At 35.2% G+C, this 27,126-nt stretch overlaps 1 protein-coding gene across 1 annotated transcript; it reads right to left on the bottom strand.

Annotated features, from left to right (window-relative positions):
- Positions 1–2,857: 2,857 nt before the first annotated feature.
- LOC122026020 (uncharacterized protein At5g19025-like) lies at positions 2,858–15,710 on the bottom strand. Its single transcript, XM_042584705.1, has 2 exons — positions 14,984–15,710; positions 2,858–3,326 (listed from the first exon to the last, which is right to left on the bottom strand). The coding sequence occupies exons 1-2, from the start codon at positions 15,643–15,645 to the stop codon at positions 3,287–3,289; spliced, it is 702 nt and encodes a 233-aa protein (XP_042440639.1). The 5' UTR covers positions 15,646–15,710; the 3' UTR covers positions 2,858–3,286.
- Positions 15,711–27,126: the final 11,416 nt, after the last annotated feature.

Genomic DNA, 27,126 nt, shown 5'->3' on the forward strand with positions numbered 1-27,126 from the left:
TGGGCCAATGCCAGTACAACCCGAAGACCTTTCAGTTTAGTCTCTGCATAGCTAAATGTTTCCTTTCATAGAATAAATTCTTGGATCATATGACCAGTACAATGTTACTAGTAGTTATTTGTTTCAAGCAATTTAGTTAAATTGAGAACATATATGGTTGTAAGTGCAATTATGATTCAGGACGTCTGTATACTTAGAGACATGTGTGTGTGTCTATATAACTAGGGGCATCACAAGTTATCTCCAATACTCCTTGTCCTTTTGGTCCTTGGCTCATACCACCCTTCATTATACTCTATCGAACCCTAAGTCATCGGGTAGTCTTGTATGTTCTCTTAAGTCCCTATACACTTAGACACATAAATCAAACCAATAGTTAGACTTAACTTAAACTCATTTGACCAAACATCTAAACTATGATTCAGACAACTTGGGGTACAAATGGTCTCCCCCTCAACCATTCGGATACTAACAATTTTCATCCTTAACTTCTTAATTATCTCTTTTGTATATTTAGATTAGTGTACATAACTTCCCTTCTTTGATTGTTTGATCTATCGTACTAGGAAGAACGAGAGTTCATAAGACTCTTCTCAAATCTTCATTCATATAGTCAAATTTTCTAAAGAAGACTTTGATTGTGAATCAAAAATAATACCGTCTACGTATTCCTGGGTCACAAGCTCATTTTAAGAATAATATGGATCAATTTTAGCTCTCTTAATTCCTTAAATACCAAAAAGGTTGACAAATAAATTGTGATTTTCATGAGTCGATTGTACATGCATAGCAATTAACTGTATACAAACCACAATCTCAATTAGCATTTATGGTATCGATCAGGTGCATTTATAAAGATTTTGTAGAGATAACTCGTGTAGCCTATTTGTCCTCCTAGGATGGTGCGATAATTAAAACATAAGGTATTATCACATGAGATTTTGATATCGAAACTCGGCGAGTATGCGCTCTTCCATTCGTTAACCACGTGTACTAATGGCTAGTAGTCGTCCGTAATTTATCTCTTTCATATTAACCTAGGGATGAATTGACAGAGATACTAAAAACGAGCGAATTACCTTTTATCATATTTATGGTATAGATCAATGGACTCCAATACTCTAGCAATTGATTGATCTTATACCATAAAGCTAAACTTGTTTGAATTTGAGGTATCCATACTCATGCAACAGGCCAATGTTACCTTAATATCAATCGATTGAGAAACCATGGCTCAACCCATTGACAAGTCAACCGTTAACATTCTCTTAAATCTCTCCGTTATCTCTCTCTCGTTTGACATAATTTCTTTGATATTCTGTTTTTAGCAATTTTATTTTTCATATCACAATCCTTATTTTTATTAAAAAAAATAACTATTTCTCATAAAAAGTAGCTAAAACAATGATTTATCATAATTTAAAATTATTCTTCCTAAATACTTGATAATTGAATCTATTATTTATAATAACTAACTTAAAAATACGTAAGTGTTTGTGTCTCTGTGCAAGACTTGTGTCTACCTATGAATCATCATAGAGGGTATAGTCAACGCAGCGTCCTTGAAACCAAAGGCTCTGTTGGATAATCTGTCTTATAATATAATTAAGATTATATTATAATATTAATTATTTTATTTGATATAATTTAAAAATTATAATATAGTGTAATATGAATTATAAAAGATAATAAAGTTTTGTAATCTCGATTATTAAATCAACACTATATAATCTGATTATATTATAAGGTCATCGTTTAACTAAAAATTAAATATTAAATATACCCCTAATCCATTTTTTATATCAATCGGTCATCGACGTCGCTGCCACCACTATCGATCACTGACGCCGCCGCCACCGTTAATCACCAACGTCACAGGATATTTTTATCATTTTATAATAATACAAATTACATTTCTTATAAAAAAAAATTAAACATCAAACAAAAGAATGTAATCATCCTTATAATCAAAAATTATATACATTATATTACGAAACATAGTAATATAATCTATTACATTACAAAATTTATTATTACATTATAAACTTGATTATATTACCCTAGCCGAAAGTAGCCATCAAAACAACCTTAGTTTTTTCACTCCTTGTCCTATGCCTTTAGAAAAGGATGTCTTGTCTTTCGTCCTGGGTAGCAATAAATGCCTAGTTATAGCATTCCTTCTCTAATTCTAATGCTTTGTTCAGATAATTGGAGAGTTGTTTCGTCCTGGGTAGCAATAAATGCCTAGTTATGCATTCATTCTCTAATTCTAATGCTTTGTTCAGATAATTGGAGAGTTGTTATGTATTTAATTTGTAGTCCAGGGTCGTTATTCAAACGTTCAATTATGTAGTTGGAGTAAGATTTTTCTTCAAAAAGGGAAAAAAAATATTAATGGTACGTGATTAGATAATGTTTTGAATAAGTATCTCCATCCATCAAAGTTTATCTATTAGAATAGAAAAGCTTCAATTGTTTGACTCGGCTCGATTCTCCTCCAACTTGCTTGAGAGCAACGTCACGATTGTGTGAGACAAATAATCTAGCCAATGAGATAACCCATCACAAGGACCATTTCTGTCTTGATTAGATGGTTATTGGATCAACCTTCAAGATTATCAACCATGTGAGTGTCTTTTTCGTTTCTTGATCTAATCCTGATAGTGAATGACCCGCCCCCAAAGATTGATCACTTGATAAATCAAGAAGCACAAGTGAACAAAAGTTACAGATTTTTCATCTTATGCAATAAAAATATCTTATAATGCATCGTAACTGAACTTCAAACCGTAAATGATCAGAAAATTACTTGATTGAGTGTCTTTTCCTGAATCAATTGCAACTTACATTCCTCCAATTGGCAATATAACATTTTATTCCAGTGCATAGTCAGCAAGATGATTTTAAAATGTTATACATACAAAACAGGATGTATGACAATTTATTAATGGAACACTAGGAGTTTGGCGTTTGACTTCAAGTAATCACCGCATCTAAGCATTGTTTTCTCTTATTTCAATCCATGCACTAACATTGAGGATATATCAGCTGTAGATACTAGTTCATGAAGTATACACTGTATCACACTATACGGGTTTACTTAATTTGTATAAAGATAAATCAGTTTGTGTCCATGACAACGTGAACAGAAAATATATATATTGCCGACGGTTGCACTTTCAGTTGCGATCATCACCTGCGTTTTCTTCACTATGAACATGATAAACTTGTTATAGGAGTTTGAAGCCAATGAGCATTTAATATGAGGTTGGAGGTTGAGCAGCGATCACACTTCGCCTAATTCAATTGCCAAGTTTGCCGAAGTCCTATGACAAATATGATGTGTATTCAGTGCAACAAGTAAACAAAAAGGTATCGAGCAAACCAAACATTAAAGTCTATATCGTAAATCAAAGCAATAGGGATCCACAATATCTTTGAAAAGTGCAAAAATCATGAACTCGATGGGAAACGTCTGACAACTATACAATAGAATATATTTCTCAATTAGATAGCAACAAGATAGTTTTCAGTTTTGAGTGATCATTTGATTCGGCTTGCAGCTAAAAGTCTATATAAGGATTCTAACAACTTTTATAACCAAACTTCCTCCATATAAATACTGCATTAATTGCCAAGGTGGAAAATTACTTATACCATAGGGTTAACAACGAGCAGTTCAACTAACAACGAAAGAGTGAGAAAAGTCTTTATCTAGGAGCGTTATGGAGCAGCTTATACTATTACATGGAATATGAACCCAAGAGGATCCAACGAATCACCAAATTTGAAGGAATAACAGAATCAATTCAGCAACGATGCCTGTAATTCACCAGATGTATTTCATTTGATAGAGAAACTTCAGTCTGCCACTAATTCTCAAGTTTACCAGAGATGTTTTTCAGCTTGAAGAAAAGCAGCATATCCAAGAGAAAAGGCTATATAGCAGAAAAAGATTCAGACAGACTTCCATATATCCAAAACATACGTGCCAGTTCATTGGCATTTCATTGGCAATTTAAACGCATGCATGCCAAGAAATAGAATCTGGCACACAAAAAGCGTGTTTGACTACTCACTAGTCTTACTTGCAATTAGCAACTATAATGTTTGGTTGCCATTAAATGCACTATTTGCATTAGCAAGAGATGAAAGTTCACTTAAGGTTCAAACTCACAAACAGTGAAAGTATTTCGATCTTTAACTGAAACAATAATGTTCCCGTATTGTGTCAACATTCTGATGTACAGTGTTGGTAGTAAATTAGAGGAACAATGAGGAAAGAAATGAAGAAAAAGATAAACAACTGCATAGTTAATTTTAATGTTTGCTTTCCATCTGAAATGTTATAATTTTAACATTATCTTGTACAGAGACAAGCTACAAAATTAAAAAAATAACATTATTTCAATTTTAGTATGTCAAGGGATGATAAGTATTGACATGAAATCATACTCGTCAATATGATTGAGACGACACATGGGACATTGTTTTGGTAGTGAGTTGTGAGTAGTATTGAGTTTGGATATGTTTCAATCATACGAGCCTTCAAACCATGAGTTCACCATAATAGTTTTAAGTGCATGATGAAAATATATCAATATAGAACTTTAAGATATTTGATATCATTTTCACTTTAATAGTTGGTTTAGGGAAGTTCTACAAAATAACAATTAATATTATATGACGCTGAATGTTAGGCTATGATTCGAATAGAGCAGAAGATGAGAGTTGTAGAGATGAGGATGTTAAGGTGGATGGACATACGATGATAGACAGAATAAGAAATCAAGCATTAGAGAGAAAGTCGGAATTACATCTATTGAGGGAAAACTCCGAAAGATACGTTTAAGATAGTACAGGCATGTATTTAGACGATCAATAAATGTTCCGATCAGACGATGTGAAACTATGACAAATATGCACATCAAATAAGGAAAAGGTAGACAAAAAAGACTTTGTTAGCAATAATAAAATAAAATTTATTTAAGTATAGATGATATAGTAGAGGATAATGTTTAATGGTGTAAAAGGATCCATATAGCCGACTACACTTAGTGGGGTAAAGCTCGGTGATTGTTGTTATAGTTGTTGGTATTAATTTCATTTTACAATATAATCTATAGCAAAATCATGTGAGAACAATAATTTGTTTGAATATGAATTTCACAATATGCCAATTTTAATAATGAATTTTTGATGGTTCATATCTTCTCCAACAAGAAATTACATTGAAATCATATTTCATTTTTTAGTATAATTCAAAAAAGAAAGTTACATCACATTGAATGTCATCTATAAACCCAATAACAGGTTATTATTCTTTTTCATATATAATGTATTGCTTATGTCACTAGCGGGCAAAAGGCTGAAGATTTTGATTAGTAATCATTTCAAATCCTAGAAACACTTGTAGCTTCAAAGGCCTAAATGTTAATGAACATAATTTGCATGCCATTTAAAGTATAGTTTGAGGAATGGATGATTGAAATGATATTGTTTGAGTATCCTGCTGGTGTTCTGACATATGATGCCAATGAAGAATTGAAAGGGGAAGGAGATAAGAAAAAAAAAGTGCACAACTATATGCCTAAGATGGGATTGTGTCTCTTTTAGAATGATATAATTTTGACATTATGTTATATGGGCACAACAACAATAATAACCAAGCCTTTTCCCACTAGGTGGAGTTAGCTGTATGAATCTTTTTACGCCATAGTTTATCTTGTTTTATTGTTGTTAACCAAGTCTTTTTTGGTCTTCCTCTTCCTCGTTTGATATACATGTTTATCATAGTTTCACATCACCTAATTGAAGCATTTATAAGTTGTCTAAGTACATGTCTGTACCATCTTAAACGTGTCTCTCAGAGTTTTTCCTTAATAGATGCAACTCTGACTTTCTATCTAATGCTCTCATTTCTTATTTTGTCCATCCTCGTATATCCACACATCCACCTTAACATCCTCATCTCTGTAACTATCATCTTCTGCTCATGTGCTCGAGTCATAGCCCAACATTCAACTTTATATAACATAGCATGTTAATTGTGATTTTATAGAACTTATCTTTAACTTTAAGAGGTACTTTATGATCACATAAAACACTTGACGCTCCCCTTCATTTCAACCATCCTGCTTGTATTCTATGTAAGACATCTCTCTCAATCCCTCCATCGTTTTGCAAAAATGATCCTAAATATTTAAATCTCTCGGTTCCAAGCAAATCGTCCTCTCCTATCTTAACAATTGTCTCATTACTTCTAATATTGCTAAACTTAAATTTCATATATTGTCTTTAATCTACTAAGCTTAAAACCTTTCCCTTCTAGTGTTTCTCGCCAAGATTCTAATTTAGCATTTACTCCTTCACGTATTTCATCTACCAAAATATTATCATCTACAAACAACATGCACCAGGGTACTGTGTCTTGAATGTGTGCAGTGAGTTCATCCATAATTAGTGTAAAAAGATAGGGACTTAGAGCTAATCCTATTTTTATTGGAAATGTTTCAGTTACTCCGCCTGAAGTCTGGTCATTACATCCTCGTACATATTCTTAATTAGTTTAATATATGTTACGCTAACACCTCTCTTTTTTAGAATTCTCCATATAATTTCTTGGGCATCTATCATAAGCTTTTTCTAAGTTAATGAATACCATGTGTAGATCTTATTTTTGCTCCCGATATTTTTCAATTAATTGTCTAAGAAGATGTATAACTTCTATTATTGACCTTCCAAGCATAAACCCAAATTGATTTTCGGTCACTGTGGTCTCCTTAATCTTTTTTCTATTACTTTTTCCCAAAGTTTTCATAGTATGACTCATTAGTTTAATATCCCTATAATTTGCATAATTTTGTACGTCTTCCTTGTTCTTATATAAGGGAACTAGAGTACTTATCCTCCATTGATCAGACATTTTTTTTATTTTCAATATCATGTTAAATAATTTTATAAGTCATTCAATACCTTGTTTCCCTAGGCACTTCCATACCTCTATCGGAATATCATCTGGTCCAACAGCTTTTCCATTGTGCATCTCATTTAAAGTTTATTTTACTTTTGAAGTGTGAATTCTACGTTAAAAATTAAAATTTCTATGCTCATTTGACCTACTTAAATTACCTAAGTTAAGTTCGTCACCTAAACCTTCATTAAAAAGTTGATGAAAATACCTCTTCCACTTCTCTTTGATTTCTCCATCGTTTACTAATACCCTGTTACATTTATCTTTAATACATTTTATTTGGCTAAGATCTTTTGTTTCTCTTTCTCTCACTTTAGCTATTCTATAAATGTATCTTTCCCCTTCTTTTGTATCTAATTTTTGATATAATCGTTCCAAAATTTTATTTTTTTGCTTCACTCACTATTTTCTTAGCTTCTTTCTTGGCTATTGTATATTTTTTTTTAAGTGTTCCTCGTTCTTACAAATATATAATTCCTTATAAAGGAGGGTTATATTAGGTTGTTAGCCAACGTTAAACCTATGGCAAATATTCAATGAATGGATCCATATGGACACAAGATACAAAAAAAAATAACATTATTTCAAGCTATTTTGGCATGTGTTTTAGCATGTCAAAAGGTGTCAAATGTAGGCATGACAAGGTACTCATCAACATGATTAACACAACACATGATACAATAATGGTCCTTAGTAGAATCACTGTAATATAGTACAAAATTTCAAAGTATGTTTCATATCTACTATATTTGTGGATGGGATAGGTGGAACTAAAATGCTTGAAATCACTAGATAAATGATAAAGATGCAAAGTGTAACAACAATATTTTCGTCCATTGTCTAACATTATTTAATCTTAGTATTAGGTGCTAACAAAACATAACCCCAAATAAATAAATACCTGCTTTTATATTATAATTTTTCCACTTCAAATTTTCTCCGTACATGATGGATATGTTAAGGTTTATACTTTTAAATTCAAAGAAGTTTGCTAAATAGAAGAAAGAAACATTAACGCAGCAACCGGAAAATGTAGTAATGATTTGATATTAAATATAGAATGCAGAAAAGGCAAAGACACTAAACATAAAGCCAGAAAAAAATAGATCTGGTAGATGCTCGGACAATAATATATGAAGGTAAATCCAACACTCCACTTGGAGCTGTTTTTCCACTTTTTTATATTGCTACTTTATTAATATCATCTGTCATGTGTTTCTAGTGTTCTCTTTTCCAAATCCTCTTATCAAACAAGAATGTCAAAAACCAAAGCAATGGGGTGATACATTAAGGAAATTCAGAGCACTTCATGTTCCTAATTTATGAAGTAGCTCTTCTCACCAACTCTCTGATCATAGCTTTAAATTATATTTTCTTGTTTAATCTTTAAAATTTTCATCTTAATTTACTTTTCTTTTCAGTTTTATTTTGCTGGATGCATAGAATCATGCTACAAAAAACAAATCATCTGTGAACTGCCAATTTGGTGATCTTGGCCACCTCCCATCAAAATTTGGCATATCCCCAAGGAAATAGAAAAAACAAATTGCCTTGGCATCAATCTGTATACAAGATTTGTTGGCACAGTCTGTAAATAGGCTATTGTGCCAAATACTATTTGCAGTTCAAATTTGCAGCAGCCAGACAATTGTAAAGTTCATATAATGGTCGAATAGGACGAATGACAATGTTGAAGTATACCCTAAACCAACAGGATCATCTGAATTTTCTTGATGCCATAAAGAAGACAAGTTGTGAAGACATCAGCAGCTACATATCATATATTGGTAACTTAAAACCATATCCATCAATAAATTCATATTTAGTTTTCTCAATAATTCAATTTTCTCTATTAATCAAATCAGCTTGGTGGATTTATGTTATGCATGATGGTTTGCTAACATGCAGATGCATATACAATTGGCATGCAAATGGTCTCACCAACTCAATGCACTTTACAATGTCGCGTGAGAAGAAAAATATCAACACAAACCTTTTAAACAACATGATATAACATGCAAACTTTATGAGCTTGACTAAATACAATATGAGTCATAACAACAACAACCAAGTCATATCCCACTAAGTGGGATTGGCTATATGGATCCCTTTACGTCATTAGGATATATCCCCTACTCTATCCAACTAAATTTAAATAAATTTTATATTATTTTATTATTACTAACCAAATCTTTTTTTTTATTCCTCTTCTTCGTTTGATGTGCATATTCGTCATAGTTTCACATCGTTTAACCGGAACATTTATTGGTCTTAGACATGTCTGTACGATCTTAAATATGTCTCTCGGAGTTTTCCTCCGATAATTGTTACCCCAACTTTCTTTTTAATGTTTTCATTCCTTATCCTATCTTCTGCCAGTGACGAATCAGTCATGGTCGATCCCAAGTTCAGATAAAGGAGGAAGGTTGTGTTAGGTTGCCAGTCAGCGTTAAAACTATGACAAATATTCAATGAATCCTATCCATTCCCGTATGTCCACACATCCACCTTAATATCTTTATCTCTGCAACTCTCATCTTCTGTTCATATGTTCGAGTCATAACATAATATTCAACTCCATATAACATAGCAGGTTCACCATTTTATAAAACTTCCCTTTAAGTTTTAGAGTTAATTTATGATCACATACAATATCCGACGCACTCTCCTCTATTTCAACTATCATGTTTATAGTCTATGTAACGCATCTTTCAATCTCTCCATCTTTTTGTAAAATAGTATGGGTCGACTTGTAAATGAATTGATTGTGTTTTTATGTTATGTGGGTTCCTCGCACAACTCATTAACAATTAGTATTGTTGTTCTTATCTAGAAAATCCTATAATGAATACACAAATTTTATGAAAAAATTTGAACTTCTAATCTTTTTATTCCTCACACTCCTTTTAGATGTAAGTTTTCCTACTTATGGTGAACTGATTGTTTCTAGACAGTTGGTTGCTAACTTATATTTGCTAACCAAGTCAAATTGATCAAGTTAGGATTAACAACACAGTGTGATGTGATCCAGGTATTAAATGACTTGAATGATCTGTAATATGTATCATGTCATCATAAGACTACAAATTGTCATAAGATGCACCAACTAATAATTCAAATTGTCACTGCATTGAAGCTTATAAGTTATACAATACTAAAATTGAACTGCCAAACCACCCAAGAACATAGGACATAATTAATGAAGCAAAAGGATAAATAGCTCAACGAAACCTAGATGAAACAAAACTTAACCAGAGGAAACTCTCTCGCTGAAAAAGACTCTCACAAAGATAATCATAATATCAATAAATATAACTCATACGCATAGTGGAACTTTCATTTTTGTAAATTGAGCAAATAAAGAAACTACCTATATAAGGAATCATGTCAAGTGATTTGCAAATTTTTTTAGTTTTATATTCATTTGGTTTAGTTTATATTTTTTGGTTTTTCTGAATAACATAAATAAATTATATCTCAATTGATTACTTCCTAAAGGGGACAAAGTCAATAGAATATTCTTCTAAAATTATATCATTTAGGGGTTCATTTAAGATGTCATGAAAGGATTCTTCTAAATTGTTAAATTTGCATCTTCAACGAATCCATCTACAGTCTCATTAGGGAGTCATTCTAAAGTGTCATTTGAGGACTTGCATAAGGTTGAGTTGTCAAGAGGTTTATAAATTGTAAGTGAACTAATGTCTTGAGATGTCGTTGTCATGTTTAGTTAAGGGAGAGTATTTTGTAATTACATACTTATTAGGCAAAGGTATTTTAAAGTTTGGTAAAATGTATCTTTTCATCGATGGTCCTTTTATTTTATGTTAATGTGTGATACGATCTTGTTAGTTTTGATATCTAATGGACCAGATAAGTTGCCAATATTTTTTAGCAGATCCATTGAGTGTGAATTTGGCAATTCGTACTCATACAATAGAGGTTAATGTTATATTGTCAAAATAATTTTCAATATCATCGTCAATAAAAAAATACATTAGATCCAATTCTACCATAAAAAATAGAAGCATTTTTTCTAACACAAAGATGTACAATAATTGCTATTTTTTTAAAAAAAATAATTTAATTCTTCTCTAATCATAGGACAATTTGATTGTCTATAAGTTTGCATACTATTGATTTATGAAATTATAAGAACAAAAATAATTATTTGAATGTTTTATTATAGTTTTCATGAACTATCATTTTGCAGAAGTATAGTTTGATTTATATCTCTTACATCTGGATTTCTCATTTATTTAGTGGTAATTGGGGAAGTTTTTTTAATCATGTCGAATGTGATAAACATATACATGAAATTATGATGAATAATAAAAAAAAAAAATGTAGGTAAAAGAAGATAAAGATAGTATTTTTTTGTCAGATGATGAATGAACTAAAGAGGAAATTAATCAATGTAAATAATTTAAAATTATCAGCTAAATGAAAAAGTAATTTTCAAAGAGAGCGGTAGCCATTATATTAAGATGATACGAGCTTTCGTTGACATTGAAGTTGCCACAAGGTTTAACTTTGACCAATAAATGAAGATACATAATCTTTTTACTGGATCTAATAAAGGATCTGAAAGGAGCTAGTGGTTTTCTTAAAGAGATAGATTTTTTTGAAAGAGGCACTAATTAAGGGTGCTATGGTAATCGATGAAGACAATGCAAGTGATGGAGATCAAAGGTATATAGTTAGCAGATTGAGCATAAGAATACAGATTATGCTCCTTTTTTCCTTTTGATGAAAGCTTACACACTTTCTTTTTTTACATCTTTACACTTTCTCCTTTTTTATTAGGACTTTCTCTTGTTTTTTCCTATTATAAATACTTTTTCTCTTTGTTTTTTGTTTGTTATTGTTACTAATACTAATAGATTTTCTTTTTTTAGGACTAAAATATAAATTTACAACCTTTTTGGGCTAAATGAAAAATGCTATATTAAGTTAAGGCTACTTACAGGGATCACAGTTGAATGGTAGTGCCTATTCGTTTTTGATAGAGTAATTGTAGCGAGTCGCGTCATTTGGTGCTCAAGAACGAAGGGTGTCAATGATGAAGTAGAAGGGTTACCATATCGGTGTTGGCAATAGAGCAGAAGGGAGGTTGTGTATGAAAGGGGAATTGTGAGGGCTAATTAAGTTGAGACTACTTGGAGGTTAGTGCAATCACAGTCATAGAGGGATCATAGTTGAGTGGGTGGTGCATGTTTGTCGTCGATGTCATAACTGTCACAGATCGCATGGTTCAATTCTCAAGTATGAGTGGTGTCAATACTAGCATTGGAGGGCTTCTATACTGGCTTTGGCACTAACATAGAAGAGAAGTTGTATACAAAAGGGGAATCGAGTGAGCCTCGTGAGAGGGGAGTTGTGCACATGCAACTCAATATTAATATCCAATAACAATATCTAGGCAGACCGACGTAGAGGTAGTGTCAAATGTTCTTGCACGAGAATCACTAGGTGATAGCAGAAGAAGACCTGAGAATCAATAGGGGAATCGTGTTTAGTGAGAATTATTACTGCACAAGTGACTGAGAAATAGCAATGCAAGTTTGGAGGAGGCCGTTGCAATAAGGGTTGTGTCGCAGATTTAGAACAAGTCACGGTCTATTGCAACTCTAGTTTGACGCGACATGGTAGATAGAGTGGTAGCATGACAAAGGAATTAGTGGCTTTGATTGTGGAAGTAGAGAGGTAGCCCAGTTGACATGTCCAAAGAGCAAATAAAGGAGGTTATAGAATTTTTCTTCTTTTTTTAAGTTGCTTCTTTTTTACTTAGAAACCCTTTTTTGCTATTTTTTAATTACCTTTCTTTTTTCCGTCAACAATTTTTTTCTTCTTTTTCTAATTGATCTTTTTTGCATGGCTGTCATATATATTTTTTAGTTTGCTGTGTTTTTTTTTTACGGATAAGAACCCCAACTAGAATTAATCAGATAATAAAATCATGGGAAATAATCTTTTTTAGGCAGATGGGGGTAACTTGCATTGTTGATCAAATGAAATGTATTGATGGTGAATCAAGGGTAGGTTGTTGTGATTCCGACACTCATCGTTGCTTTCCTAAGCAATTAAGAGGCCAGTGGAGGGCGGAAAAAAGAGGGTGTCAAAGTTTTGTTATAACCTAATCGAAGGAGAGCAATGTTGGGACAGTTGTGGATGAGAATGATGCTAAAGCATTTTGATGATAGAGAATGGAGGGGTAACTAATATACAGACCAGCCCACCAAATTTTGATTCTAATACCAATTAATGCAACACAATAATTGACCCATTGAACCACTCAGAGACTTGGGACGAAATTGATGAAGGATAAAGTATAAATATCTTGAAGGGAAAATAAAACAACAATTAGAGAAGAACTCTTTCACCAAAAAGATTCCAAAGAATTAAAAGGAAAATTTTAGTGATACAAAAATTTGCTTAATACAAGAGATCCTAATTCATTTTTATAGATTACCAATAAGACATAATTTCTAAAATAAAGACTCAATTTATTCTAATAATTCTCTAATTATCCTAATACATACAAACACTAATTAATATTTTTCTTAAAACTAAATAACCCTTTAAAAATCCTCCCATTATTTTCTAAGAAATATAACAAACTAACAAAATTTAACGTCTTAGACAATTTTAAACTTTCAATAAGATTTTAAATGTGTGTTAATAAGTCTTTATAAACCCATCTTATTCTTGTGAACAACATAAGTACAATAAGTATAGAGATAGATTTAGGAGTCAACGGAATCTTTGGCATAACCATTTGTTTTAATTATATCTTGATGTAGGAAAACAATGGTAACACCAAGGTCACTTTTAATTAGTTGAAAGGAAATTTTATTTACTCTTCCTCTAGCCTCCTTACACCTTTAATCCTAATTGACCCACTTGTCTATCAGAAAATCTGTCTTTGGCCAAGTTCATTCTGTCTTAAATTTTTTTTTTTTTTTATCAAGTGCATCTAATTGTTCACTAATGATATCTTTTTTACTCTCTTTCCCTTTTACTAATACCATAAAATTATCTCAAAATTCATATCTCTACCAGAATTTCTTTGTCTCATTTCCATATTGCAAAATAATTGAATCCTAAAGCACCAAATAGAAGAGTGCAATGACTGATTATACACTTGCATTAATGCCTCTTATATGACTGTGAGCATGATGATACCATCCTAATCTCCAAGAATTCAGAATCCAGCAGAACGTGAAAAAAGAATTTCCAACTGAAGTTATGCAAGTTTGAGCAGGTCATATAACATGCATGGATGCCTGTTGATGCCAGCTTGGCCACTCCATGAGTGAGGCATAAGATATAGCTGTTTCAGTGATACAACAACTAGGAATTAGGGGATCTTAATCTCATATCAGATGTTTCAGTATGCCTTTTATCATCAAAACTAGTATTGAGGAAAGAAGAAAACATAAAGGAACATTTACTAAGACAATTTCTAGTAGTCCTTCTGACCTTGTATTGCAGGAATCTAAGGAACAACTTTTTTGAAATAGCCATCTGCAGGGTGGTGAACACTCTTATCTTTAGAAGCTAACTACAAGAACTTATTTTTGTTAAGTTTTCCTTGGAAGAAAATTCATCTAACTAAAATTTTTTGCAAGATCTGACATAGTGTCATCCCCCAAAACCTAGATCCAGCTAAAATTTTGTCAAGTTAATCTACAAGAGCTGATTGTTTGGAATTGCTACCATCTGTATATTGAGGGTACTAACATTCATGGTATCAACACATTTATTTTCTCTACTATTATAGCTCCACTAGAGTCATGCTTCAAACGCTCTGCTTGGTTATACAAATTGAATGTCAGAATCGATGGGGCAATACTAGAAATCCACCCAGCGCCTTGTTAACTACCTAGAAAAGTTACTCTTTAAGCGACAATACATACTTAGCCAACTAGATCTGGAAGTTTATAGTGAAAGAAAACAGGGTGAGAGGTGGAAGCAAATTCATGGCAAGAAAGGGTTAAGAAAGCTCACTTTTTGTGCCTACGATTGCCCCGCTTGGGACCCCAGCCCTCGAGCTTGGAAAGGGGGCACCCGCATCGGGCTCGAAAGAGCAACACCGCGCGACCATTAGGCGGCGCCATCCTCCTGAGCTCTGCGCGTAGGCACTCGTAGTCAGGATTATTCCCTTGCTGTCCACCCTTCCAGGGAAGATCGTCGATGCCTTTCCAGGCAGTGGATTGTACAGGGTCAGGCGATCGGATGCACTCCTCGGTCTGAAGCTGAACATCGAACTCGAGGGCCTTCTTGAGGCCGAGGCAACGTGGCCTGCCGCATCGGCGGCGGAGAGGGAGGGGGAGGCGGCAGGAGAAATGGGCTGCAGCAGCGAAGGCAACTAGTGAAAGGAGGAAACCGGCAAGGTAAGGGAAAGGTGGCTGGCGGAGAGGGAATGAGGGGATGAGGAGTGAGAGGGAACGGACGACGTGGGAGAGGGAAGAGGCGATGAGGAAAGCGGAAGAGGCTAGGGCGAGGAGGAGGAGGAGGAGATCGAAGGTAGCAGCGGAAGGGGAGCTTTTGCAGGATGGACAGATGGTGATGGTGGAGGTAAAGATGCTGTGGGATGCACCGCCGGCGTGGGAGGCTGACGGGTGGCGCTTGAATTGCTTGGAAGAGGAGGAGGAGGAGGAGGAGCGCATGGTGGAGGATCGGCGACTTCAGCTCCCTGGTAGACTCCTATTTTGTCTGCTTCGTGTAGGTTTGAAGTTATAAAAATCGGACCGGTTGGGAAGATTACTGGTCTGCAATCGGTTAAATTGATAAAACCGATTAAACCCTTATCTTTTTCGGTTGTTGCTTTCAGTGACTTTGATATGCAGTGGTGCAACTTCTGGACTGGTATAATGTCATCTCCAAAGATGGATATAAAAATTTTAGTGATCTTTGTTAGAATTATCATCCTTTCACTCCCCGCATTCTTCCCATGCCACAAGGCATTTAGCCCCACCCAAAAAATAAATAAAAAACAAAAGTTAGTGGTGAATTAGAGGTCCTCAATATACATTTCTTTCAATCCCCTTATTTTCTCCCAACCCTAAATCCATACGATTGAGATCTATTTGATTGACTTTTTATCTAAAAATCATTGATGTTCCTAAAGATTGATGCGGTCTGAATTCGCCTTCTCCTACTCCCGATCCTCCTGGTTCACCCGCATCATTTAGTTAAGGTCCACACTTATAGAGCCTTCGATCTTCATCAATTCAACGGGTCTACGACAGACTTTGATCTCTAGTAGCCAAGCAGCCCTCCGAGGGACTCTCAGTCTGCGGCCTCAGGTTCACTTCCTAAAGCTTCCAGCCTTCTATGCCCTACTATCTACATGCAACTCCACCCGTGATGTAACGCCCACCCTACTTATTACCCTAAAATCTAAGTCACGGACGTTACATTTTTCATACCTTCTAAAGACTTCGTTATATGCATACTGCTCGGTTCAAAGATCTACTCTGAACTTGTTTCGACTGTTGAGTCATTGTTTGAAGCGATGCAGAGCTGAGATGAAGTCTAGAGCTGCTAGAGGGTATGGGTCATGTGACCCTAACCGACTGTGTAGCCTCACCCGAGAAGGAGCTAGTCGTGGTCGTGTGGTGATAACCGGTCGTGTGACCTTACCGGGCCCGAGTCCGGGCACGGCCGTGTGTGCCACACGGTCGTGTAAGGCCTTCCCTACTAGTGCAGGGTACGACCATGTAAAGGGCACACGGTCGTGTCACCTTTGAAGCAAGACACATCACCTGGTCGTGTGTGTCACACGACTGTGTGACATTTCCAGAGGCTAAGCCTTGCATGGTCGTGTGTAGCACGCGACCGTGTAACCCCTTCCAAAGACTAGGTTGGGCACGACCGTGTATACCACACGACCGTGTAAGTCCTCCAGAGAGGGAGCATGGCACGACCGTGTAAATTTACACGGCCATGTCAACTTGGCCGAGAGAAGAAAGTTCGGGGTCGTGTGATTCCACACGACCGTGTGGGGATCACACACCCCACTCTGGCACGTCCGTGTGAAACCACACGACCGTGTTACCTTGGCCTAGAGCAGGAGGTGCACAACCGTGTGAATTCACACGGTCGTGTCACCTTGGCCGAAAGGGAGAGGACCGGGGCCGTGTGACTCCACATGGCCATGTCACGGGCCGTGTGGAGGTCACACCCAGTCCTACAAAAGAGGTTGTTCTCCCCTTTGGACTCCTCCTTGGACTACCATTCTATCCCTTTTCTTGAGGAAGAGTCACGACACACTAATTACTACCAAACTGTAAATCATCATAAGCAACTCTTAACGGTGTTTCATGCATAACCAAAAGATAGGAAAATACACTACACTAAGGTTTAACATGTTCCTTGCACTAGCAAGTTCCAAGATCTTCTTCCACGGTTCCGACACACACACCCACCAAACACTGCTCCTGCTGCCCCCTCTTACTCGAGCTTTCCTTTACCTTTATCTACATCATAAGAAAATGCAAATTCTATAAGCGGATGCTTACTAAGTACCATCTACTCACAAAATGATACATTAAAAGAGGACATGCTTTTTAAAACTGTTGGAGGAAAATGCAACAACGTAATCATGCTTTTAAAACTGCTTAGGGAAAACACAAACATTCACTTGACAGTAACTCACACTAAACATATTTCGAAAATATGTACATGATCATGCATTTTAAAACCAGTTTATCATGCAAACCATCAACTTAAAAACTATGCTAGGAATGTAAAGAACACAGGATTCTTGGCATATTATAGAGTTTATTAATGCTACCCAATATAACTCAAATTCTCAACTTGGGAAGCTTACACTAAAACAAACCATGAAATTTGAAAACTTTATAATACATAATTAGTGAAAATAATAATCATCTTGCTTTGGGTCCGACATTGTACCACTTTGTGCACATCCTTAATAAGATCTGAGATAGCTAATCTTGAACCTATCAAGGTACTACTAGACGATCTAGGGGCCTAGGGGTGATCTAGGAGCCCACCCATGGACCTTGTGTCCGGTACATACCTTTCAAAAGTAAAATACTTTCTTTTAACTATTAATTTCTTGTACTTGCACTTGCTTGGCATTTAACCAAACACCTTATGTGCGGTTAATTCCCCCGTACTTATAGGGAAGCACTTTAGGCACTTGATTACACTCCTTAGTCCCAAAACTTAATGGGAAGCAAATCAAGATGATCTAAACATGCTCTTAATTCCAAAACTTTAGAGGACATCATACATAACATGACATGTTTTTTCCTTAACACGTCTAAAGCATATCTCAACATGCATCTTCTAAATCATGCATAAAAGACATTACAAAATGCATCTTTAAAGCAACTTATACTGCATGTGAGAGATACTTACCTCCTTTCGCTATTCCTTACTACTTTGCGCACATCCTTAATAAGATCCGAGGTAGCTAAACCCGAACCTATCAAGGTACTACTAGGCGATCTAGGGGCCTAGGGGCAATTTAAGAGCTCACCCATAGACCTTGTGTCCGGTACATACCTTTCTAAAGTAAAATACTTTCTTTTAACTATTAATTTCTTGTACTTGCATTTGCTTGGCATTTAACCAAACACCTTATGTGCGCTTAATTCCCCCGTACTTATAGGGAAGCAATTTAGGCACTTGATTATACTTCTTAGTCCCAAAACTTAATGGGAAGCAAATCAAGATGATCTAAACATGCTCTTAATCCCAAAACTTTAAAGGACATCATACATAACATGACATGCTTCTTCCTTAACACGTCTAAAGCATATCTCAACATGCATCTTCTAAATCATGCATAAAAGACATTACAAAATACATCTTTAAAGCAACTTATACTGTAGGTGAGAGATACTTACCTCCTTTCGCTATTCCTTACGATTATACCACTAGGGTTTTGGGAGAATAAGCCTCCTTTTGTATGCCTTGATCTCTGGATTTCTCCTCCCCTACGTACTAATCCTCGTGGAGAAGCCTCCGCTTGGATTCTTTTCTTGAAAAGCTTTGGAAATTTGGAACCCTAGGATTCTTGGCCGTAAAATGACAAGAGGGGAGAAGGAATTCGACTAGGGAGGAAAAAAGGGAATCAAGAGTTAGGTTTTTTTTATTTCTTCATTTCCTTTTTATACTAAGTGGAAGTTGAAACATCTCTTCACACAAAATCTGCTTATAAGGAATTGTTTCCTATTACCAATGTGATGCTTTACCACCACCCTAATGGCAACTTAAACTAATCTCAACTAAGAGGTCTCGGGTTCAAATCCTTACCCGGGCTATTTATGAATATATTTTTATTTTTTTTCTCTTCTTCTATTTCTTTTTTCCCTTTTAGAATAGAGGAAATTTACGGGTGTTACAATCCCCCATACCTTATAAAAAGTTCGTTCTCGAACTTAGAACAATTGTGGATACTTCTGTCTCATATCATTCTTGCGTTCCCATGTTGCCTCTTCATGCTGTTGACTTTACCACAACACTTTTACTAACGGTATCTTTTTGTTCCTCAGCTTCTTAACTTCTCGATCTATTATCTGAATAGGTCGACTTTCATAACTGAGATCCTCTTGCACTTGTACCGTTTGTGGTTGAATCACTTGGTTTACATCAGGAACATGCTTTTTCAACATTGAGACATGAAATACATTATGAATAGCTGATATTTCCTGAGGTAGTTCCAGCTCATAAGTTACCTTGCTAACTCTTTTAGTAATCAGGTATGGCCTCACATAACGTGGACTCAACTTTCCCTTCTTTCCAAACCACATCACTCCTTTCATAGGAGCTACTTTGAGGAATACTGAATCCCCAACCTCAAATTCTAGCGGTCTACGACGCGCATCCGCATAGCTCTTCTGCCGGCTCTGAGCAGTTTCTATTCTCTAGCGAATGTTCTGAATAGCTTTGGTGGTGTCCTCGATAAGGTCGGTCTGGAGTCTCATTTCTTTCTTTTCACCACCTTCATACCAACAAATAGGAGATCTACATCTCCTCCCATATAAAGCCTCGTAGGGTGTCATTCCAATAGTAGCTTGATAGTTGTTGTTGTATACGAATTTTGCTAAGCATAGGTATCGACACCAGCTCCCTTTGAAATCTAAGGCACACGCCCGTAGCATATCCTCCAAAACTTGGTCCACTCGTTTTGTTTGCCCGTCAGTTTGAGGATGAAATGCAGTGCTAAACCACAACTTAGTGCCAAGAGCTCTCTGAACACACTCCCAGAAGTCTAAAGTAAAGTGACCATCTCTATCAGAAATTATGGTTTTGGGTACCCCATGCAATCTGATGACCTCTTTTTCATACATTTGTGCTAGCTGTTCAATAGAGTAAGATATTCTGATAGCTAGGAAATGAGCAGACTTGGTCAATTTGTCCACTATTACCCAGATAGCGTCGTAACTGATAGATCGATTTAAGCGATAGAGGGGGAAGGATGAATATTGCGCGTTTAAAAACTATTCTTTTAATCTTTTGAAGCCAAAGTCATGCAGCGGAATTAAGAAAAGAGACAAGGTTTTTTACTTCGTTCGGAGCCTAGCTCGACTCCTACTCGAAGACCCACGGTCCTTGACCACATCGATGGGCAAAACACTATAATCCTTCTTTCTGAACTCCTCGGAAAGAAGTGAATCGTACAAGTACAGATATATAAGATAGTAACACTTCTACTATCTTACAGAATTAAAGTGCAGTGAAAAAAGTAAAGCTTATACCGACAAAAGTAGTAGTAAATTATAGCTCGGTCGGTAATCGTATGAAGTTACTTGCAAAGTTGATGATGACTTGTCGCCTGAGCAGCTTGCAGAAGTACACAGGAGTCGATCAGAAAAGTTCTTATTGCCTCTTACTTCGAGCCTTAATTTATAGGAGTATGAAGGTTCGGTCGACCGATCCTTCTTTTCGGTCGACTGAACCAACTTCGATTCCCTCCAGCTGGAATCTGACACTGGCTCGAATCTCTAGCATTAATCTGTCTTTAAATATTCGGTCGACTGATCATGTCTTTCGGTCGACCGAACAGCTTCCTTCCCTGTTCGTCGTGATTCTGCCGAGATCATCCTTTAATGCTGAATAAATGTGATTGGATCGGTCGACTGATCCCAGGTTCAGTCGACCGATCAGCTTATTTCCTTTACTGTTGATCGATGCTGATGATCTGTCCTGTGCTGAGTCACTAAGGTTCGGTCGACCGATCTTACTGTTCGGTCGACCGATCAGTCTTTGATCGGACTCTGATATGATCTGTTCTGAGATGTTAGCTGCTTTGTATTGATCTTATTCAGTCGACCGAACCACAGGTTCGGTCGACTGATCCAGTCGGTCCTACAACAGAAAGTTAAGCAAAAACTATTTCCTGCAAAACAGATGTTAGAATAGTAGTAATATAATGCAAGATTAATAATATGAAAGACAGTATAACTGTCTTGATCTCAACTTGGAAACCTTCTCGGTTTCTTCAGTTGGATCAGCGACCTAAGGTTGTTCCCTTCGGGAACCTGACCTCATTGTCGCTCCTCCAGTTGTTTACCTCAACCTACTTGCCAAACTTAGATCCTCCAGATCTAGTTTGGACTTTTCACTTAGCTTTGATCGGCTCGCTAGGACTTTTCCCATGATCTTAGGTCCTCCAGATCTCTCGATCATACTGCCAAGCTTCAGGTCCTCTCGACCTCCTTGGACTTGCACCTGGGTTCCACGATCTGCTAAGATTTCTCCTGCCTAGTCTCCAACTAGGTCTTTCTTGGTTAAGTAAACATCCTGCACACTCAGTCAACTTGTTAGATCATAACAAGACTTAACTTGAACCTTTGACAACATCAAAACTCAGGTTTGATTCTGGTGCGGCTTGCACCAACAATCTCCCCCTTTTTGATGTTTGGCAACCAAGGTTCAAAGTTAAGTTCAAATATGCAACAAGTAAATAAACAAGCAATTTTTCTCCCCCTGAGTTAAATAACTCCCCCTGAATTCACTATCTCTCCCCCTTTGACACACATTAAAAATAGAGGAAGACCCAAAAACCAAGTAAGATTGTTGAAAAAATTTTACTAAGTAATGTAAATTTTGAAAAAAATTTTGAAAAATATTTTACTAAGTAAAAAATTGAAATAAAATTGTTGAAAAATTTTTACTAAGTAAAGTAAAATTTGAATAAATTTTTGAAAAATTTTTTACTAAGTAAAAAAAAATAAAATTGTTGAAAAATTTTTACTAAGTAAAGTAAATTTTGAATAAATTTTTGAAAAAAAAATTTACTAAGTAAAAAAAAATTAAAATTGTTGAAAAAATTTTACTAAGTAAAGTAAATTTTGAATAAATTTTTGGGAAAAAAATTTACTAAGTAAAAAATTGAAATAAAATTGTTGAAAAATTTTACTAAGTAAAGTAAATTTTGAATAAATTTTTGAAAAAATTTTACTAAGTAAAAAATTGAAATAAAATTGTTGAAAAATTTAAAAATATTACTAAAATTTTGAAAAACTTTTCTAAAATAATTTTGAAAAATATTTTTTTTAAATAAGTTTTAAAATAATTTTTAAGATAATTAATTTTTAAAAAGTTTTTTTTAAATAAGTTTTAAAATAATTTTTAATAAGTTTTAAAATAATTTTAAAATAATTTTTAATAAGTTTAAAATAATAATTTTTTAATAAGTTTAAAATAATTTTTAATAAATTTAAAATATTTTTTTTAATAAGTTTAAAATAATTTTTTAATAGGTTTAAAATAATTTTTAATAAGTTTAAAATAATTTTTAATAAGTTCAAAATAATTTTTAATAAGTTTAAAATAATTCTTAATAATTTCAAAATAATTTTTAATAGGTTTAAAATAATTTTTAATAAGTTTAAAATAATTTTTAATAAGATTAAAAGAATTTTTAAGATAATTAAGTTTAAAAGGTTTTTAAATAAGTTTTAATTTGAATTAATTAAATTTGAATTAGATTTCAATTAATTTTGAATTAATTAAGTTTGAATTAAATTTGAATTAGATTTCAATTAATTTTGAATTTGAATTAATTAAGTTTGAATTAGATTAGATTTCAATTAATTTTGAATTTGAATTAATTAAGTTTGAATTAGATTTGAATTAGATTTCAATTATTTTTGAATTTGAATTAGATTTCAATTAATTTTGAATTTATTGAAAGAGGTTATTGAACCCATGTTAGATTCAAACTTAGTTTTGGGTTAATCAAGCATGCGTCATAAGGATAAGTTTCAGTTAAGTGGTGAGGCATATGACCTACTTGAATATCATTAGACCACTTGTTGAAGACTTTCCAAACTATTCCTGCCCAAAAAACTTAGTACTAAATTTTAGTCTAACTAGCCCATGTTTGACTAGGGTAGCTTCGGTCAGATCCACTAAGTCTAGTGCACCAGGTAGAATTCCATATTCAGCCTAGACATGCCTTCGACAAAGTTTCCTTGACGTACTATCATCCCAATCCATTCCGATGCTATGTTGTAGGGTTTGGTAAACCTTTTTTATCTAACCGTTCTAAGCAGAAAAATAATCCTAAGCCTAAGTATTGAGTTTGGTTTAATCAAGTTGATTGGATTGATTTTCTATTTGCTCCCCCTGAGTCATAGCTTAGATAAGGTCTATCTAAGTAATGGATTTGACTCTTAGGGACCAAGTAGAGGTTTGGTTCAATTTGTTTGGTTAAAAATTTTGTTTGAACGCATGCTTGGACTTGACTTCTAGTATTTTAACTGATTAAGGATAAGTATGGTTTGTTTGTTTGTTTGGGTTTGTAACCAAGTCCTGATTTGTTGTACACGACTCGTTGTGATCCAATACCATATTTAGACACTTAGATCCCATTTCGAACCTTTCCAACGTTTTCTTGAGTCGCTCGACTTGACCTTTCAAATTGGAATTTTCTTCCTCAAGTTTTTCAACTTGAGTTAAAGTTCTGATTTGAACTTGGTTAGTTGACTCACTCAAGTTAACTTGTTGCTTAAGGTGGTCTATTTCCTTAAGTAACAAGTTATTTTATTTTTCTGATTTTGATAATTTTTTAAACAAACATTTAACTACTTTAAGTAAATTAGACTTTGAATAAATCATTACCATATTTGGATCTTATGATCCGGGGCTTCTATCGGACTCGATGTCGATCTCGAATTCGTACTCTTCGTCGGACTCTGACCCGAAATCTTCATTTCTTTCCATAAATGCAAGGTGGCTCAAGTGCTTCGTTTGCTCCGCGTCGGATTCGTCGGAAGAAGTTTTGTCCCATGTCGCTTGAAGAGCCTTCTTTCGTCTTGTTGATTTGGGTCCTTCTTCTTTCCGATTTGGACATTCATTTTTGAAATGCCCCTTCTTGTTGCAGTCATAACAGATCACTTCTGATTTGTTTTGGATCTGATTTGGTGGGGTCTTTTTGGTGCTTCTTCTAAACTTCTTTTTAGTTAACAACCTTCGGACCATGTTGACTAATTCTTCTTCGTTTGTTGAGTCCGAGTTTGGTTCGCTTTTTGACTCGATCTTCTTTTTTGATTTTGTTTCCTTGCTTGAACCTGCATACAAAGCTACACCTTTCTTGACATGGCTTGTGTTAGATTGTTCATGTAATTTCAATTCACAAAATAACTCGTCTAACTTAAGAATTGAAAGATCCTTGGAAACTTTGTACGCATCTACAATTGATGCCCACAAAGTATTCCTCGGAAAAGCGTTCATAGCGTACCTTATTGTGTTGCGGTTTTCAAGACTATGCCCGATCAGGTGGAGGTCGTTTAAGATGTCCTTTAGTCGAGCGTGTAGTTGTGAGGCCGTCTCTCCCGGAAATATTTTTATATTCAATAAATTATTTAAAAGTAAATCTCGTTTGTTTACTTTGAGTTGTCAGTTCCTTCATGTAACTTGACTAGCGAGTCCCACAATTCTTTGGCGTTGTCGTAGGGACCGACTTGGTTCAACTCCTCCATAGTAAGCCCACACTGAATGGTGTTGATCGCCTTGTAGTTCAATTGTGCCTTCTTGATCATTTGGGGAGTCCATTCTTCTGTTTCTAGTGTTGTTCCGTCCTTTGTTGAGGGAGTATATCCTTTCAAAACGGTGAACCAGAGCTCGATATCGGACTTCAAGTAACACTCCATCCTATTCTTCCAATAACTAAAATTTTCTCCTTTGAATAGTGGAGGTCGGACAGTACTATATCCTTCTTGATACGAGTTCGTCATCCTTGCAAGACAAAAATAAAAAAAAATATTTCCAAGACTTTCGTCTTGGGATTAGTAGTGCCTGAAGAATAAATAATAAAAATATTCTAAAGGAAAAGAAAAGAAAGTTTTTAAAAAGATGCTTTGAAAATCGGTTAAGAAATTTCAGAGCTAAACTGCTCTGATACCAATTGATAGATCGATTTAAGCGATACAGGGGGGGGGGAGTGAATATCGCGCATTTAAAAACTATTCTTTTAATCTTTTGAAACCAAAGTCGTGCAGCAGAAATAAGAAAAGAGACAAGATTTTACTTCGTTCAGAGCCTAGCTCGACTCCTACTCGAAGGCCCGCGGTCCTTGACCGCACCGATGGGCAAAACACTATAATCCTTCTTTCCGAACTCCTCGGAAAGAAGTGAATCATACAAGTACAGATATATAAGATAGTAACACTTCTACTATCTTACAGAATTAAAGTGCAATGCAAAATGTAAAGCTTATATCGACAAAAGTAGTAGTAAATCGTAGCTCGGTCGGCAATCGTATGAAGTTGCTTGCAAAGTTGATGATGACTTTGTTGGGTTTTTCGGGTCGCAAAAACCATTTTTTGCGTTGCGGAAACCCCGAAACCCCCATGCCACGGATCCGTGCGAAGAAATAAAATTTCAAAAAACATAAACGTACGAGTTTCGCACACCCTTGATGTGAAGCCCTTCGCGTATCCCGCTCGTCCAAGTGATGTCGGATCTCGAGGTTGTCAAGTGTACAACCCTCTATGTGTATCCACACGAACAAGTCGATGGAGAGAACCTCTAAGGATGTGCTAGCAACCTTAGAAGATCAGTAACCATGGAGGAGAGGGAGAGAAGAGAAGAGCTTGAGGAAGAAGATGGGAGTTTCAACACAAAATGAAACTTACCCCTTGAATGAAAGTGGCCGACCACTTTTGAGTGGTTTGTAACCTCCATGGGATGCCAAGAGTCACAACTCTTGGTAACTCCCATGTGGTGGCATTCCACTTAAGCAACCATGATGATGTGGAGCATCATCATTGGCCCACTAAATACCAACTCACCAATGAGGTGGCAAATGGTCAAGTCAAACTTGACCCTTCATCTTCCTCTCAAGTCAAGTCAAACTTGACCACTTCTCTCCCATGGTTGATCAAATCTAACCATTGGTTCAAGTTAATTTTAATTTAATGAATCTCTATTCATTGAATTAAATTGATTCAATGAGTCTAAGTCTAAATTAGACTCATTTAATACATGAACCGAATTGAGTCCAACTCAATTAGCCTAATTTGGATTACTCTTAATCCAATTTGGTTCATCACATGAACCTAATCCTTTAGGTTCATCAAATGAACCTAATCTCCATCTAATTGTCTTTTGTGTGTGACCATATATGTTCTTGTAACGTTGGCAATTCTCCTAAACTCATTTAGAAGCATAAGTAATGAGCGGTATCTAGCAACATATCATTACTACCCAAGTTACAAGAATGTTGAGATCCAACATCACCTTGTGACTACTAATTGTGACTCCTCACAATATATGACAAGTGTCCTTCTATCCTTGACATCTAGATTGATCAATGTGAGACATAGACCGTGTCATCCTCTAATCAATCTAAATCTTGAACTCCAAGTAGACTCACTCGATCAAATGAGCTCAATATCTTATATTGACTCATTTGGGCATGGCCATGCACTTAGTGGTCTCACTCTATCAAGAATATCGATGTCTCTCCCGTCATATAGGAGGGATAGATCCCATCTACATCACTCACATCCCTCCGCATAATTTGTTACATACCCAGTAATCGCCTTTATAGTCCACCCAGTTATGGGTGACGTTTGACAAAGCCAAAGTACGTAACTCCTTATGTAGGGAACCATGGTCACTTCAAGTCCAAGGACTAGTAGTCATACTAATAGCCACATGAG

The sequence above is a fragment of the Zingiber officinale genome, chromosome 1A (genome assembly GCF_018446385.1).
Source record: "Zingiber officinale cultivar Zhangliang chromosome 1A, Zo_v1.1, whole genome shotgun sequence".
In the NCBI taxonomy this organism is placed as follows: Eukaryota; Viridiplantae; Streptophyta; class Magnoliopsida; order Zingiberales; family Zingiberaceae; genus Zingiber; species Zingiber officinale.

What these genes read in the sequence shown, in the direction of transcription:
- LOC122026020 (XM_042584705.1), bottom strand. Translation starts at nt 15,645, where the DNA reads ATGCGCTCCTCCTCCTCCTCCTCCTCTTCCAAGCAATTCAAGCGCCAC. An exon ending in GGCAATCGTAGGCACAAAAA is followed by an intron (nt 3,327 to 14,983) that starts GTGAGCTTTCTT and finishes TATTTGTCATAG; the next exon opens with GACTTCGGCAAACTTGGCAA.